This window comes from Monosiga brevicollis, genomic scaffold (genome assembly GCF_000002865.3).
Source record: "Monosiga brevicollis MX1 MONBRscaffold_2 genomic scaffold, whole genome shotgun sequence".
Lineage (NCBI taxonomy): Eukaryota > Choanoflagellata > Craspedida > Salpingoecidae > Monosiga > Monosiga brevicollis.
In genome coordinates, this window is record NW_001865039.1 from 604,150 (window position 1) to 621,792 (window position 17,643).

Consider the following 17,643-nt stretch of genomic DNA (forward strand, 5'->3'; position numbering starts at 1 on the left):
AGGCAGCCATGGCTGAGCTCGGGGCGAAGGATGGACAGGCAGGGTCAGGACCGGGGGAGGCGGAGGAGGAGACAGTGGGGCAGGCCGGCACCCAGGTGCGTTCATCGCAGCAGCGATGGGCTTTACTCAAGGCTGCTATCTTGCGAGCTCAACGGCAAGCGAAGGGCGGGTCAACCACAGAAGCGACCGCAGCCAGCGCGCCTGGTGTCGAGGGAAGCGTTCGCAGCATAGCCTCCTACGGACTCGTACACCAGCTCGACAGCGCTCCAGCCACGGACAAAGCCGCTGGTCAGATGAATAGAGGATTGCGTTGGGAGCATGTGACTTGTTCAAAGACCCAATGTATTTTGACGCTCTTTTGACCTTTTTGACGTTCGATTCTCTTCTTGTGCCATGAATTTTTTTTAGGTCATGCAGATGACGGTGATTTTGTCTTGCTCAAGAGCCAGCATTTCCCTTGGGAGCAGCGCGTGTTTCTTCTTCGGCCCGTGGTCTCTCTGGAGGTAGCCATGCGCACTGTCCTCACACAAGTTCCGGTGTGCCGGCACGCTCAGGCATCTATTCTCTCAATGTCACGATGCAACTATAGGCCATGATGGGCTTCAACAACACTGGCAATGTGTGCATCTGGCCAGCTGAGGAGCTCTTGTGCCACGTCGTGCTGGCACATCCAGAATTGGTGGCCGGCAAGTCCGTACTGGAGCTTGGAGGCGGCATGGCACCCATTGCCGGACTTGCCTGCTTACATGCCGGAGTCAGTTTGGGCCCCACAGCTCCCACCCCAACTTGATTGCGCGTTCAGCTCAAATGCTACTGTCCATAGGCAGCGAGTGTGCTGGTCACAGACGGGAATCCACGCTCAGTCCAAGCCATGCGTCGCACAATGAGCCAGCTACCTTCTTCGGAGCAGAAGCGGCTGCAAGCCCAAGTCCTAGACTGGACAGATGCCGCTGCTGTGGATCAGTTGCAGGCAACGTGCGAGTCCAGTCTTTTGTTATTGCGCGCACTTTGTGCACGGTTGACATGGGCTAATGTTGACGACGCTTTTGTTGCCACCCACGATTTCAGTGCAGATGTGGTACTGGCTGCAGATTGCCTCTTCTTTACACAGGTGCACGATTCGTTGGCCCGCCTCATGGCCTCAGTGCTTCGACCCCAGGCAAGTTCATTATTGAGCCGAACCAATTCTTACAATTCCTGCGAGCTTTCTTGTGTGAAACAAGCGTCCTTCTCACTCGGGTCGGGGCTTTTCCGTGGCATTTGTGTTCCAGGGGTTCGTGCTGTCCTCGGCACCCGATCGCAATGGTACTCGAGTACAGTTTCTGGCCGTAGCTCGAGGTGCTGGTCTGGCTGTGGTAGAGGATTGCCCGAACCTTTTGGACGCCGCCGCGCAAGAGCAACTGCTGCAGACCAAGAAGCAACCCCTCTTCAATGCATCCCTCCACCTGGCACATTTGGATCGCTTGGCCTTTGCGTAGCTGCTGCCGTGACGGATGGGTTGCCATTCCCTTTGGCATTGTACTTAACAAGGTGGCAGGGCCTTGATCCAGGCATACACAGAATCAAACAAATTAATCATCTGATACGAGTTATGGGTATACATCCGGATGTATGTGGTAAAAACAGGCTTCACGGGATCAGTCTCCATCATGCGGTTACTCTTCTTTCAAGCTGATCAAGTTGTCTCGACTCGCGTCGCGCACCACATGCGCATTCGTGCGCAACATCAGGATCGAGGCAGTCAGTCCATCGTATCGGGTGAGCAGACTCACGCTTGATTCTGGATCGTAATGGCCACTGTTGTGCCGGCCATGGCAGATGGCCCTTCTACTGCCTGAAATTTAAGCCAGTCCCCAATCGTCGTCCAGCTCACGGCCCCGTCTGGCGTCACGGTAACTCTGATACAGACACGGGCGAACGGTGAGGACTGGCGATCAAAAATCTCGCAACAGAGTTAGACTCAACTTACGCTCTGCCCTTGTCAAAATGGAGGCTGGACGCGAAAATATCGGTGGTCGCCTGCCACAAAGGGAGTATAGAACCCATACCCATCTTTTATCAGTGTGGGAGATTGGCGTAACACCGAGCCATCTGTGGGTCCACTGGTGCCCTTTTACACACACATCCATCTTGCTCTTCCACAAAGGTCTAGCTCTTCTTTGACGGCAAAGCAGGATGCGTACCTGAATCGAAGAGGGTTCAAGCTGGTACGCCAGTTCAAAACGCGTTTCTTTCACATCAAAGGAGGCGTTCAGAGGGAGACCCGCAATGGCTGCGGCGTAGGGACGGCTCAAGTTCCGCACAACCTCCATGTTCATGCTTCCATTTGAATTCCAAAAGCCAAAGTTGGAGCCAGTGCGCGGTACATATGCCTAAGTTTGGTGAAAAGGGTGGGAGGGACGAGTGAGCAGTTGAAGCAGAAAATGGAAAAAAACAAAACAAAAAACAAAAAACAACAACAACAACAAAACTAGCTAGGTAGGCAGACAAGCACACACCTTGTACTCCCAGCGCAACCAGGATTGGAAGTAGTCGAGTGTTTCGTCAATCATGGGCATGCTATCCGTCTTTATGGCGAGGAATTGGTGGAGCCACACGCAGCGCAGATAGGATGAGGAGTGCGCACAGTCAAGCTGGACGATCATTGCCACTTGGCGTCCGGGAAACACGTGCACATCTCAGCTCGACTGACAAACCTCTGTGCAAAACCAACCGCAGGCCAAGCGAGTGGCCTCGCGGTGGTGGGCTTCGATGCTACTGTCTGCATCAAGATTGGGAGGTTGATACCAGTGATAGGCGTAGACACTCTTGTTGCGCCATTCGGGGCCACCGGGGACTTGCTCAAAGCCCACCAGCACGTCATCCCAGGTGACCTGGGCGGTGAAGGTCACCACACGGTTATGGAAGCCATATGAGGGAGGTGAGGGCGGCGCTCGCAATTTCTGATAGCCATTCAAGGCCGTGAAAGCTGCATGGCAGCATCAGTGCCAAGGGGTCGAGGGCGTACCCCTTCAAAAAAGACTGGACGCTGAGGATCGTGTGTGCGAATGGCGGCTGCTAGAGGTTCGTACGCCTTGGCCAGATTCTTCTGGTCTGCGACTCCGGGAATGAGCAAGAGCGGATCCTTGATAACGTCGCCTAGGGGTCAAAAGGCAAATCCTTTTTAGCTGCATGCCATGCCTGTGAGCCTGAGCTGGTCAGCGCAAGGTAATCCTACCTGCCCAGGGCTCATTGATGAGCTCATAGCCAATGATGTTGGAAAAATTGGCAAATGTGTGCGCTAACATGCCCCAGTAGGCTGCCCAACTGTGGTCATGGCAATATTAGACATTTGAACCATGAGTAGACGGGGATGGAGGTCGTCCAGCAGCATGTCTCAAACGCCAAGCATGTCATGTGTCGTGCACCTGTCAAGAAGGCCATCTTGGTTATCGTAGAGAGCCTGCACTGCAGTACATTGAGCCGTCGTGAAGTAGTAGTTGGGCCAGCCGATTTGACTGCAGTTTTGAGGCGACGGGACGCCATGCTTCTGTACGGAGGATCATATCATGATGGCCGACGTCATTCACAACATTGCGATCGTGAATGTTGAAGGCCACGATTTTGCGACGTACATCGACGGGAAAGCCAGGCGCTAGGGGTTCGGGGAAGTTGGAGTTGTTGGCTGGTTGAGCTGCCCAAAGGGGAACGCCTTCGCCACAGAACTTTTCGGAGAAATCGTCCTGATGCATTTCTATCAAGACGCTGATCGAATGGTTCTCGCACATGGCCACAATGTCCTGCATGCAACGCAAGGGGAGGGTGTGTGAGAGGAGGGCTTGTGTGAGGCTTATGGGGTGTGACAACCATCAGTGCAAGATGCATAGGTTTCCAAATGCACGGAGTGGGCCAGACGCACCTGCATGAGAGCCAGATACGTCATGTTGTATTGGCCACGCACGGGCTCAACGCCTGGCCACATGACACCAAGCCGGATCGCCGTCATCTGGAAAGTGGTAGGGTGACCATGAATGTCAACTTTGACTGCTTTTTGCAACGTAATGACCATATCACACTGCTTCCCCGGGCAGGTTTTGTGGATGGCCTGTACTCACACCATACTGCTGCAGGATCTGGGCGTCCTCCTGGGAGAAACTGTATTGAAAATCAAAACTGTCCGTGCGCGGGACATAAGGCACAGCTTTGTATACAACATTCATGCCTAAGCGTCAACAGCGAAAGCCCAAGGGATGGGTGACTGGCTTCTGGCTTTGCTCTGACCGAGTGGCGGGCGGGAGGTGGGTCAGGTCTCAAGACAGCGACAACCAAACAACTCACCGTGAAAAACACGAACGCGATTTTGATTGTCGCGAAGCATGAGCGTCGGATCATGCACGGTCAGCTCCAGTCCTGGCGTCATGAGGCAAAAACGATGCGATTGTCGTGAGATCCGGCCCACCCACTCCAAACGCGCATGCTTGCCATCCTGTACTCAGCCCACGTACGCTCAGGAGCCGAGGCCCGGGCCCCACACAGAGCCAGCGCTAAAAGGGACAACAGCAGCTGCCATGGCGGCTTCATACATGTTGTTCCACTCATGTCTGATTGGGAGACACTTGCGACCTTGGCTAGTCCTCGTGCGCGCTCAGCTGGCACGATCTCAATTTCCTCCAGCACCTGCTGCACTCCTCAACTGCGGACTTCGTCTGAATAACATGAAACGAAAGTAGTGAGCATGCTCATATGGGGCACTGCGAGCAACAGGTGTTGTGTACACCAATTTGGATCACGTTGAAATTCGGATGCTGCGAAATGTAGTACACGGTGTCAACCCGTGACCAATATATTTCACATCATCTATTTTTGGCGCAGGCGGGACTGAATTTCGATTGTTTCAGCATTGTTAGCTTGCCATATGGAGTGAGCGTTTTGGTCAAAGAGCTTGCTTGCTCTCGAACGGAAAGCGAAAACGGTCCACATGGTCGCGCAAGGGAATTGGTGAATGGGTTGTCCACTCCTTTGTTCTCGCGAAGATATGTTTGCGATTGTAAAGGAACAATAGTGCATGTGAATTGACAATGTCTGCTGCGCAGCGATGAATGCATGTCTTTGTTCTGTCCTTGCTCTGTTGAATGCATCTCTCTTTCCGTTACATTCACATTTGTAGCAGCAGCAGCAACAAAACTTGGCCAACGGAATCACACCACACGCGCGCGAGCAAAGACATGAGATACACGCACCAATCTTCCACAGACACACATATGAAGACAAAAAGAGGAAGCACATGTCGACAAAAGAAAAGCCAGTGGCACCACTCACCACCACTACCACACGTACACACACACTGCGCTCGCGCACCCACCATCAGGGCAGCAGCGACACTGGATTATAGCCAGATTTCCACAACGGTGCCAGAGGTGGGTTTCACTCGCCACTCGCCGTGTTACTCTCGCTCCCTCGTCCCCTTCAACGTTGGAGGTAACACAAGAAGAGACATGGGAAAGGATCGCAGACCAACAACACATCAACGCTTGCCCCGGTCGCTCGTTTGCCCCCGCCCTTTCACATCGTCTCGATCGGTGGATGGTGCGCCCAGTCACCAACTTGATCTTGTCTGCCCCTCCACCATCTCCCTGCCGTTCGACATCCCTGCTATCGTCGCGCGTCCCTCCCTTCCTTCGCCCCACGCCCGCCTCTCCATCGTTTGTTCTTCCGCCACTTTTGCTCTCTGCTGAGCTTTATCAGACTCTTCTGCCTGGAGCCACCCAAACATTCGTTGCATATCCTTTTCGTCGCATTCTTCTGAAAACCCCCTCTCCCAACTGACCCCTGCTTATCGATATCTTCCTTCTTTGCAGCCCGTGTGAACGCCGTCGTCGAGTCTGCAACCGGCTGCCGTTGAGCCGGCAAGGACATCGGCCTCTTTGTATCCGCTCGTTGGGCTTGGAGGCATCTCCACCCGGACCCGCGGGAAAGTTGTACCGTGTTCTTTTTCTGCCCTTTGGCAGAGCGCAGAACCGGAACCATGGCTGTGACAGCGCGCTGGGCGGTTTTGGCGGCTCTTTTGCTGGCCACCGGCACGGCGGCTTGCGATACCACCTCAAGTTGTTGTTTCGGCGACGCCTCCCTGGTCACTTTTGATGCTGGCATCGTGTCTCTCGAAGTGCAGCTGCGTGGTCAATGCAGTGGTGAACAGAAGTTCTACCTCTACTGCCAAATGGACGACGACAACACCACCTGCACACATCCTTACTATGCAATCACTTTTGGCAACCAGGATGTCACCATCACCACCAGCGATGATGTCCTCACATATTCATGTGCTGCCACTGGCTGCCCCGACTCTCCTGCAGTGTGGAGTGGCATGTACACTTCTTATGACGGTGCGTTAACATACCCTGGCAGAGCCGTCTGCACCTGTTGTCGCACACGCCTCAAATGTGTAGCAGAAAAGGCATGGCATTCTGACTCAACCTCTTGTTTTGCCACCGCTCACCACACTCGTGATTCTGCTGCTCCATCGTACCATCCATTCCACAGATTTCGCGGCGTCGTTTGGCAATTCTTTGTATGAGGTCGTCGACATGCCTAATACCTTCAGCTCGGGTCGCGCCACATGCCAGCAGATGGGCGGTGACTTGGCGAGTATCACCAGCCAGATGGAAAACGAATTCATCTACCAGCTCAACCCTGTGGCTGGTTCAACCCGCTGGATTGGCGGACAGCTTGTCTCCGTTTCTCCCATCAACTGGACCTGGGTGGATGGCACGCCATTCTACAACTTGACAGCCGATGCCGCCTATGCAGGTTGCGATCCCAACACCAACTGCCTTTTCCAGGCAAATGAGCCCTCGGACAACGAGACTGAAGTCTGCTTGAGCATGGGCCAAAGCGGTGTCTTGATCAACCCCAGTGGTTGGAACAATGCCAACTGCAACAGCATCAAGTCTGCTGTCTGCGAAGTATCCGGTACGTTTGGCTTTTTGGACTTGCTCGGCAAAGTGCTTGACTTTGCCGAGCAAGCAGCATTGACTGCCCACGACGAGCGTTCTGCGCCTATGCACTCACGCTGTTCGGTTCTGTTTATCTTGTGTGTGTTTTTTTTCCTGCAGTTGGCTGCAGCACATTTGGCTTTGATGTCAACGCAAACACGGACTGCAGCGAGGGTGCAGCCGATAATACTTCTTGCAACATTGAATGCCGCGAGGGCTACGTGCCCACGGGATCGACCACCGTTACTTGCGACGCAGAAAAGACCACAGATTTCGGTCTGTACAGTAACACGAACGTGAACTGCGAGCCTGTTGATTGTGGTACAACCATCGCGGGCTTTGACACCGTAACGGCCACCAACAACTGTGCCAGCATCGGTGATACGCGCTACGAGGGTGACTACTGCCAAGCTGAGTGCAGGCCCGGTTACATCATGACCCAGGGCACCGGCCTCTTCACCTGCTCAAGCACTGGTTCTTGGGAGGGCAACTTCACTTGTGAGCCCGTCGACTGTGGTAATACCATTGCTGGCCAAGATAACGTGACGGGCGTCTGTTCGGGCGACACGCGCTACCTGGGTGACAACTGCACGGCGACCTGCGCGGAAGGCTACCTCTCCGAATCTGGCTCCGACCAGTACACTTGCAACACCGATGGCGAGTGGGAAGGCAGCCTGATGTGCCGCATTGCCCAATGCACTCCATTTGTTGGGCTGGACCCCACCTCAACCGGCCTCTTGATGGCAACCTGTCCCATGAACAGCGTCTTTGGCGACGAGTGTACGACGACCTGTGGTAATGGCTTTGAATCTGCTAACAGCGACCCCAGCAATGGTGTCTTCACCTGCGGAGGCGATGAGCAATGGCAAGGCTCCCTCGAATGTGACCGTGTTGCCTGCAACAGCACAATTGGTGGTATCTCTGCTAACGTGGTGCAGAACACTTGCATCGACCCAGTCTTTGAGGACACTTGCACCGTGCAATGCGCGGAAGGCTACCAGCCCGCCTCTGGTAGCCCTGTCTACACTTGTGGCGCCAACGGCGAGCTGCAGGGGTCCTTTACATGCGAACGCATTTCTTGCGGCAACGTTTCTGAAGCCTTTGGCGATGCGTACACTTCCAGCGCATGCGCCGACTCTCTCTTCATGGATTCTTGTGGCGTGCAATGCGCGGCGGGCTATGAACAAGTATCTGGGACTACCACGGCCGTTTGCGAAGCCGATGGCAACTGGAGCACAACGCTCGAGTGCGAGCCGGTCAATTGCGGGGCGTTGGACGCAGTGGTCGCCTATCCTGTAGAGGCCGACTCGTGTTCTTCAACCGTCTTCCCCAACACTTGTGACGCCACGTGTGCACCGGGCTTTGATGCAGTCTCCTCAGCGACCTACACGTGCTCTGCTTCTGGCAGCTGGACCGGCTCGCTGATGTGCGATCCCAAGGATTGCGGGTCTAGCATTCCCTCAGCCGCTTTGCCTGCCTTTGCCACGAGCACCAACTGCAGCTCTGGCAATACCGAGTTTGGTGGTGACAGTTGCCTGGCCACGTGCGCCAGCGGCTACACAGCCGCAGTCAACACAAGCTACGAATACACCTGCGGAGTGGACGGCGTGTGGACAGGTGATCTTGTCTGTACTCCAGTGGACTGCGGTACCTCCCTTTCGAACGTCACCACGACGGCCAACAGCTCGGTCACTCGCCGGGCCAACAATGCCTGCTCTGGCGATACGACATACACGGGTGATGCTTGCTACAACACGTGCCGTGATGGCTACGTTCTGTCTTCAACCGCCAACAACGGTATTTATGAGTGCCAGCCCAGCGGCCTTTGGGATGGCTATACCTCTTGTGAGCCCGTCGACTGTGGCACCACTTTGCCCAACGTGGGTTCAGTGACCTTCTCCAGCAGCAACTGCTCAGGCAAGACCACTTTTGGTGATCCGGCCGTTGGTGATATCGCTGGTACCTGCCAGGCTGAATGCGAGTTGGGCTACGTCAACACGATTGGTGGCCAGGGACTTTTTACCTGCGGCAGTGACGGCAACTGGCAGGGCGACATCAGCTGCACGGCGGTCCAGTGTGGCGATCTCAATAGCGGCGTCATCGGTACCAATGCCACTGCCGAATGCTCCACCGATACCTACCAGGCCATCTGCCAGGCCTCGTGCTTGCCTGGCTTCACACAGACTGGGGGTGATGGCATCTTCCAGTGCACATCCTACATCCACCCCTCCACACGCCAAAGTGTGGGCGAATGGACCGGCAGTCTCTCATGTGCTCCTGTGGATTGCGGTGATGAGATTCAAGGTCTCAACACCAGCATGGCTTCGGCTGATTGCAGCTCTGGCTCGACTCTGTATGGCGGCGACGAGTGTGTGGCCTCGTGCAACTATGGCTACACCGTTTCCAGCAATGATCCTGACGCCAACGTCTTCACTTGCGGTACTGACGGCACCTGGGTTGGCGACCTCCAGTGTGAACGTACGTGTCAATTCGTCGCCTAGTTAGCTGATTTGCTTTTTTGGGTGGCGTTCTTGCGTGTCTGGCACTCATTTTGTTGGCCATTTAACTCATTCATATTTGTGGCATCTTCTGCCATGGCATGTTTTTATTCGCACAGGTGTCAGCTGTGGCACGGAAATTGTTTCGGCTGTCACCTCAAATTTGATTCCCGTGTGCGAAGGTGACGTTCGCTGGGGCGCCAGTTGCACGACCTCTTGTGAGCGTGGGTACGATTTGTACGTCAAATCTTCTGGCACCATCGATGATGATGACGCCATCACTTCTGGCTCTGGCGAGACATCGGGCGATGACGCCTCCACAAGTGGCGTAAGCGATGATCTCTTCTACTACCAGACGGAAATCTCATTTCAATGCAGCGCTGATGGCGTATGGGAGGGCCCCGAGTTTGAGTGCGCCCCGCGCGACTGCGGTGTCCAAATCTTTGGTTTGGACCCTAATGCCGAAGCCAACTGCATCAATATTGACACTCGCTTTGGTGGTGATAGCTGCACCGCCACATGCAAGGAAGGTTACGTGCCTGTATCCGGGACGGGCATCTACAGCTGCAGCTTCACTGGTCTTTGGTCTGGTCGCCTTCGTTGTGTTGAGGCCGATTGTGGCGCCTCCATCACCAGCCTACCTTCTGCTGCCACTGCCACCTGCGCTGGCGACACCACCTATGGCGGCGACAACTGCACGGCTACGTGTAAGCCTGGCTACATCGGTGATGCATCGTCCTACGTGTGCAATGCCACGGCGCAGTGGGAGGGTGATATCTCTTGCACGCCCAAGGACTGCGGTGCTAGCATCACCGTGCCCCAGGGCAGCGCCATGTGTACCGGCTCCACCGTGTACGGCGGCGACGATTGCACTGTTGTTTGTGATCCTGGCTACGAGGCGGTGGGCTCTCCTACATACACTTGCAATACCGACGGCGTTTGGTCTGGTAACGTTGAGTGCCGCATCAAGGATTGTGGTGACTTGGACGATGTGTTGCCAGCCAACAGCGTGGCTCTGGGCTGTGACAACACCGAGTTCATGGACTCTTGCGAGGCCTCCTGCTTGTATGGCTACAACACGGTGGCCTACAGCGGCAACTTCACCTGTGATGCCAGCGGCGCCTGGGCCGGTGAAATCGAGTGCGAGCGCGTGACGTGTGGGTCCGTTTCAAGCCTTTTGTCTAGCAACGTGCAGCTGACCCCTGGGTCCAGCACCTGTGCCGACGGCAACAACAGCTGTGTCTCCGCCAGCGTCACCTGTGCTCCTGGCTACGAGCGCGCATCTGGTAGCAGCACGTACAGCTGCGACCTTGATGGTCAGTGGCGTGGTGGATACACTTGCCGCCGCAAAAACTGCGGCTCCTTCATTCAGAATCTGGATGACAATGCGTCCCACCAACTCTGCACCACGACCTACTACGGTCAGACATGCACGGCCTTCTGCAATGCTGGCTATCAGCCGGTGAGCGGCACGTCCAGCGTGTTTACCTGCGGCGTCAACGGTGTGTACGAGGGCAACCTGCAGTGTGCTCCGATCTCTTGCGGCAACCTGACGGACCTACCCGAAGGGGCCACGGCCAGTTGCTCAGACTCGAGCTACCTGGCCACCTGCACAGCCACGTGCGAGGGGGACTCAGTTGTCGATGGCAATGCAGATTATTATTGCTCGGCCACTGGCGAGTGGATTGGTGGCTGCAACTTTGCCTGCCTGAACGTTTCTGGCTACAGCGAGTTTGATGCCTCATACTATGCGTACGTGTCGACATCCGTCACCCAGCCTGAGGCTCAAACCGTGTGTGAGGCCGATGATGCCAACCTTGTGTCGGTTGACTCCTTGGCTGAGAACAGCTTTGTGCACGGCCTGGGCGCCCCGAACCAGGCACGTTGGTTGGGTGGCATCGTTGATTACAGTGGCCCTGACGACTATGCCGTCACCTGGGCCGATGGCAGCTCTTTTGATGTGTCCATGACGGACATGTGGCTCCCTGGGCAGCCCAATGGAGATGGCTCGTGCCTGGCTCAAGGCCAGTTGACCAACAACCTGCCCAATGTGTCCAGCCTTTGGAACGATGTGCCCTGTACTACCTCTCTGCCGTTTGTGTGCGAGAAGGCACCCGAGCTCTCGCAGGAGCAATGCGTTCCTGCCTACGTTCTGGTGTACCGCTCCGAGGGTGTGTCAGACCCCAACGGCTACCGCTTTTCCACTGCGTTCAATGTTGCTGCTCGCGTCTTCGCGTTGACCTTTGGCAGTGAAATTTCATCGGCCGAGGCCCTTCGCGACTGCAGCGATCAGTGCGATGACCTGACCTCATGCAAGGGATTCTTCTTGCAAACGGTTGCAACCGGATACCAATGCTTCGGCCTGTACGATCTGGGCACGGGCGAGCGTACGAGCGCCACTGGCAGCAGCTACGCCAAGTCAGGAGTCGTCATCACCACCACCACGACCACGACCACGACCACGACCACGACCACTACCACGACCACGACGTCGACTTCCACGACTTCCACGACTTCCACGACAACCACGACGAGCGCAATGGTAACAACTGGCAGCGGTGACGACGGCAGCGGTGACACTGGCAGCGGTGACACTGGCAGCGGCGATGGTACGACCGTGCCACCCACCAGCACGAGTGGCCCCGTTACCAGCACGACCACGCCAATCACGTCCACTTCCAGTGACCCTACCCTTCCTCCCACGACCACGACCACCTCAACCACGACCACCTCAACCTCGACCACCTCAACCTCGACTACCACTTCCACAACGGCCATGAGCACCACTCCGGGTCCCACCGACGTGACGGATATCCTATGCGCCGATGCCGCTGCGCTTGAGCTCTTCGACATTGAGTACACATCGGGCAACCTACCTTGTGCGTCAGGCGCCGACGTTCGCTACCGTGGCGCTTATAGCTCGTTCTACAAGCTGGGCTTCTATCGCAGTCTGGCGGCGTGTGTGGCGGCGTGCGAACGAACGCTGATCTGCCGAAATGTGTATGCTTGGGTGGAGGATGGCAACGTGCTTTGCCACACTTTGCTAGCCGTCGACTCCAGTCCTTTCCCCACATCGGCCAACAGTATCTCTCTGACTCGCCGCACATAAACAATACATTTTTCGGGGCTATAGCCATGCAGCCCTTCATCTGAGTCATGTCTCTCCCACCTCTTGACATGCCTCGTCTTTCACGCTTTTGTTTTTATTCCTCAGTTTTTTCTCTTCTTTTCCTTCACTTTTCTAGGCTGTGTTGTTTGTAAATCTGGTGTTTCTTCTGGAATTGAAAGGCATAAAGAAGGATGACACTTTTTCTTATATACATCTGAAAGTCGAAAGCCAAATGTCACACACTGCTTGCTCGCACGCATGCAAGCTCTATCCATGATCGTGATGAAATCCATCGTGTGGCTGATTGCATACAGCCCAAAACCCCAAGTTGCTTGCAACTGAACCACCAGCCAAACTGGCTGACACCCCCGTGACCTGGTGCTTGCACTTGACCCTCGACCCATTCCCCATCACATCACACAACCTGTGCATGTGTGTGTGTGTGTGTGTGTGTGTGTGTGTGTGTGCTTCGCATCCCTCTTGCCTCATCGCATTGCACTGCGTCCCACTGCACGGCTTGTCTCGCCTCGCCTCGCCTCGCCTCTCGCTGCCGCCACCTACTGGATTCATTTCTTCTGGCCTCGCTTGTTTGGATCCCTCCCCATCTTCTTGCCTCAGGTTGCTTTCGCTCGCTTGCTCTCTCTGCGTGGATGCCAGTGCATCGCATCATTTGCTCACCCCAGTGGTGCCCTTTCCCTTTATCCTCTGCGTGCGTGTCTCACTCATCTCTGATGTTTTATTTTCTTTCCCCTTTCTCAAGTCAAGCACCCTGCGCCATTTAGCGCCTCCCCGCCTGCAACACGCGCTGTACCCACTCAACCTTCATCACAGGTATGCTTGTTTTGCTTGTTGGCACGCCATCGCCCCTGGACTTCCGCCTTGCCTCGTCCGATCCCCTCCCCGCCAACGCCCCCGCCCCCGTCCTTGTCCAGGCTCTCACCCTCGCCGCAATCTGACTGGGCTGTGTTGAATTTGAGTCAGCTGCTTTGTGTCGTGCACACCATCATCATGTCTGCTGCTGCTCGTCGCCGCCCATCGTTGAACCGACGTCGCTCCTGTGAATACGCCGCCAACGTATGTCATATCCCCGGCCCTTCGGCTGCTGGCCATCCCTTTTGTAACTTGGACGAGAGAACATTGTCACTCACGTTTTTGGGCTTCTTGTGTAGATGCCCACGACCTCGGCTGTCCATGTAGTTACCTCCCCGTCCCAACAGCACCGACATGACAAGGAGCAGCAAGCCGCCGAAAGCGATGTTGTTCCGCTGGCTGTCGCCAAGATTCTGCAAAGTGTGTTTCTGTTTGCAATGATGTTGTGCACCTTTTGGCTCCTCACCTCTGCGAGTTACCAATGCGTGTGAGCTCACCTCACTGCGGCGCGTAATCCTATCATTCGGGAAGCGGCCGATGATTTTGGCATTCACAACCCCCGTGACGACTTGGTGACGGACTTTGAGCTGGCCGCGGATGACAAGGGATACTTTGCCGTTCTCTATCAGCAAGGGATTGCTCTGCGCAACGTGATCTTTGATGGTCACGTCATGCATTGGTGCGCCAATCGCCCTCCTTGGCGCGCGCCTCTGTCTCATTGCACGCGTTGAGCTCGATCTCTCACCTCTGGGTCGCTACGGGAACCCAGCATCATTGGTGTGGTTGATGCCCACCCCGACATGAATGTCCGGATGCGCATGAGTTGTGATGGTTGGCAAACTCAGCAAGATTTGCCGTGCAAGGACATTACATCCATAACGAGCCAGCACCCCGGATGCCAATTTTTCTGGGTGAGTGTCAAAGTACCTGCGCGCAAGTGTCGGGCAGATGCGGATGCTGATGCCGTGCTGCCCTTGTTCTTCTGCTTGTTGCAGGTGTCATTGGGCTGCCGGAACGGCCAGGTGCAATTCGCGTTCTGGAGTTCTAGCGCAAGCGCCGGCACAGAGCGTTGGGATAACAATTTTGGACGCAACTTTGCCGTCTCCTTCCAGCAATAACCATTCTCCTTTGGCATATATCGCCAGCGCATGCTTCCTCTTGTCGCTGCCTTCTGATTGTTTCCATGCATGCCGTCTTGTTGCGGCTACCCAACTGTGAGGTCGCCTGCTGGCATTCAGGGCCACGGGCTTGCATCTGCTACGCTTGTTTCTGCTACAGCGGCCAATAGACCGCCGTTTGTTCGATGGTCGCCTGTGTATACGCTTCGCGTGACTAACATTTCGTGAAAAAAAAATTTAATGACTCGACCCTATTTTTCCTTTCTCTCAATCTCAATTATTCGCAAACCTTGTCGCGCTGTCTTAATTGTGTGAGCACTACACCTTTGAGTCCAAGTTGGAGTTGCAGAGCATGAGGCTGAGGATTGGTTCAGGTCTTGGGCTGAGTAGAGATTGGCACCGCCAGAAAAAGAATTTAGGCGGTCATGTGCTTGGCTGGGTTGATGGCGTAAAGGATGCCAAGGTTTTCATCTTGATCGCCTGCGACAGGGGCATCGAGAGTGGCTGTATTGCAGGCGAAATAGACCATGCCTGAGTCGGAGATGGCAGCACTGGCAAAAACATTGGCGCAAGTCGCAAACTTGAACCTGCGTCGGACACAGACAGAGACAGAGACAGAGACATAGTCAGAGAGACGGAGAGACGGAGATACGGCCAGACACGCAGCAGACTGTGGATCAGGCCAGGAAGTGGGTGCCACTTGATCGAGCCAAGGCGCCTTTTGAGTCAGAGCACGAAGAGTCGATTGGGTGGCGCGCACACGGCTAGCATACTGACTTGAGCTCGCCTGTAAGTCGGTCAAGAACGTGCATGTTGTGGTCGTTGGAGCCAATGTAGACCAGGTCCCGTGACAGCGATGGGCTACCGTTAAACTCCTGCGAGGCATGATAATCCCAGATTTTGGTGCCTAAAATGGATACAGGTGGGCCCAGATGGTAAGAGGCAAGTTGACCCCATGCTGGGTGAACAGATACTAGAGCATGTCGAGCCTACCCGTGGTCGCGTTGAGGGCAATGACGACTTGCGATTCTTCTGCCGACACGTAAACAATGTCATCATGATAGGCCGTATGTGACTCAATCTCGCCTTCCGTGTTGTAGGTCCAGATAATCTTGCCCGTCTCCACGTCCATCTGAAGGTAAGGTAGGGGAACAAATCAAGCTGCACTGGCCTGGGAGCCATGGCCGACTAGACTGTGGCCGCGACGCCGCAAAGCTTAGCGACCACGCGGAGAGAGTATTGTGTACCTTGTACAAAATCATGCCCCAGGTACCAATGAACATGTCATTGCCCACGATGGTGGCCGAGTTATCTCCGCCGCCTGGTGTCAAGGTGCGCCAAATCATGCTGCCATCGCTCAGCTTGATGGCATACGTGTAGTTGTCAAAGCTGTGGAAGATGCTGGAACAAAAAATAGCCGGCGGTGGGTCATGAGGTTGTCGGTGGCAGACAGGATCACCTGCCGGCTGGCGGTTCACATTGACATACGTGCGGTCGGGCCAGGCCGAACCGATGGCTGGGCCTGAGCCGATTTGGGCGCCGGACATAAACGTCCACAGCAGCGTGCCATTGCCTGCCAGAAGCGTACGGATGGGAGTCGCCACCAGCAAAGAATTACAAATCGATCAGAAGAGTATCATAGCCACGCGTTGGGAGTTCAAGAAGCGAACAAGGCAGAGGGCTTACGAGCAATATGGTACAGAATGCTATCATGACTGCCAATCAGCACAGTGCCTTGGTCCGTGATGGTGGGGGGCGCATAGATCTATTGAATGACCGCCCATGTTTATTTGGTGTTGGTAGTGTGCGCACGTGGCAGTGCAGCGCTGTATCTAGGGAGCCGAGGAGGGTAGTTGGAATCGATACGCACCTGGTCCTTGGTCGGGACGCGCCAGATGAGGGAGCCGTTGGCACTGAGCTACTCAACAGGAGGCATAACGTGAGTGTATCTATGCAACCCGTATTGAGACACTTCTTTGGCTGCGGTCAAGATACAGCTGTCCACAGCTGCAAGCATGCCGCGCCACAAAGACGCGAGCCAGCAGGTAACTGACCATGTACACGTAGTGATCGTAACTGCCAAAGACAACAGACATGTCATCGAACACGGCGGGCGAGGAGCGCACGGCACTAAATCGAGGTCGAGTGTTAGGTCAACAGCCATGTGAGGACAGTGGGGATCTCCCTATTGGTCATTAGAGCCAGGCCTTTGCAGTCATGCGTTGGGCGCCTGAGGATGCACGGCCCGGGTGTGGGTGCCACTCACCCATCCGTCTTGTAGACCCAGAGGAGATCACCAGTGGCTTGTTCAAAGCAGTACATGTTGCCATTGTCGCTGCCTACCCAGACACGACCACCCGCCACGGCTGGGGATGCGACCACGCGATCGTGGGCGTTGAAGCTCCATTCTGCCAACGTGCCTTCATTGGAGACATTGTTGAAGCTGGCACATTGTGGGACGTCAGTGGTTTGGACCGGGCGGGTCGGAGCAGGGGTTGGAGATCAAAGCGGTGGCTAGTCAGATACAAGCAAGCATGCTGGAGCGTAAGCGTGCACAAATTTTGGGCATGGCAACACGCACCTTTGGTATTCTGGTGTGCGCCCAAACTGAGGCCAGTCACCCGGGTGCAGCTGGGCCTGAGCTACCACGCCCAAGAACGCCGCCGCCAGCAGCAGAGACAGTTGAGCCATTGCAATCTATAAGACAGACCGGCAGTCCCGTTAACCAGTGCAGCTGTCAATCGCTTGTCCAGCTGATCCAGGGGACGGCTGCGATGTAAGTCTGTGATCAGTTGGCACGTGACCATTGGCTCGTGGCTTAGTTTGAGCAGAGTGCTCCAGCCAATATTGACGTGCTTTGTTCTTTCCCCGTCGCCCCATACAAAAACACACACACAGACACACACACACGCATACAAGCAGGCGATCCCAGGAGCTAACCACCTCAATCACATCGATGGGACTGGCCTTGAGTGAGATCGACTTGCGTAAAAAAAAAAAAATCAACCAGCAGTGCTTGCGGACCCGATTGCGGCACGGAAAGTAAATTACTTTTCACGAGGGGATGCTCATTTTGT

General features: G+C 55.2%; 5 protein-coding genes across 5 annotated transcripts; 2 read left to right on the forward strand and 3 right to left on the reverse strand.

Annotated features, from left to right (window-relative positions):
* Positions 1-8: 8 nt before the first annotated feature.
* On the forward strand, positions 9-1,587 carry MONBRDRAFT_30766 (uncharacterized protein; the record flags this gene model as incomplete). The annotated part of the gene is made up of 6 exons (XM_001742055.1): positions 9-288; positions 409-503; positions 590-754; positions 824-975; positions 1,069-1,159; positions 1,272-1,587. The coding sequence occupies 6 exons, from the start codon at positions 9-11 to the stop codon at positions 1,476-1,478; spliced, it is 990 nt and encodes a 329-aa protein (XP_001742107.1). The 3' UTR covers positions 1,479-1,587.
* A 1,106-nt stretch (positions 1,588-2,693) lies between these two features.
* MONBRDRAFT_1029 (uncharacterized protein) lies at positions 2,694-4,381 on the reverse strand (the record flags this gene model as incomplete). The annotated part of the gene is made up of 8 exons (XM_001742510.1): positions 2,694-2,873; positions 3,008-3,138; positions 3,218-3,306; positions 3,408-3,529; positions 3,621-3,779; positions 3,899-3,985; positions 4,095-4,201; positions 4,318-4,381. Coding segments are annotated over 8 exons (939 nt in total), but the record flags the coding sequence as incomplete, so codon positions are not given.
* A 6,127-nt stretch (positions 4,382-10,508) lies between these two features.
* On the forward strand, positions 10,509-12,761 carry MONBRDRAFT_17036 (uncharacterized protein; the record flags this gene model as incomplete). Its single annotated transcript, XM_001742056.1, has 1 exon — positions 10,509-12,761. One exon carries the CDS (start codon positions 10,509-10,511, stop codon positions 12,576-12,578), a length of 2,070 nt encoding a protein of 689 aa, XP_001742108.1. The 3' UTR covers positions 12,579-12,761.
* Positions 12,762-13,555: 794 nt separating this feature from the next.
* MONBRDRAFT_4831 (uncharacterized protein) lies at positions 13,556-14,125 on the reverse strand (the record flags this gene model as incomplete). The annotated part of the gene is made up of 2 exons (XM_001742511.1): positions 13,556-13,633; positions 13,727-14,125. 2 exons carry the CDS (start codon positions 14,123-14,125, stop codon positions 13,556-13,558), a joined length of 477 nt encoding a protein of 158 aa, XP_001742563.1.
* An 856-nt stretch (positions 14,126-14,981) lies between these two features.
* Positions 14,982-17,257, reverse strand: MONBRDRAFT_21943 (uncharacterized protein; the record flags this gene model as incomplete). Its single annotated transcript, XM_001742512.1, has 10 exons — positions 14,982-15,153; positions 15,344-15,473; positions 15,560-15,698; positions 15,814-15,967; positions 16,055-16,139; positions 16,253-16,331; positions 16,437-16,484; positions 16,621-16,696; positions 16,833-17,009; positions 17,148-17,257. 10 exons carry the CDS (start codon positions 17,255-17,257, stop codon positions 14,982-14,984), a joined length of 1,170 nt encoding a protein of 389 aa, XP_001742564.1.
* Positions 17,258-17,643: the final 386 nt, after the last annotated feature.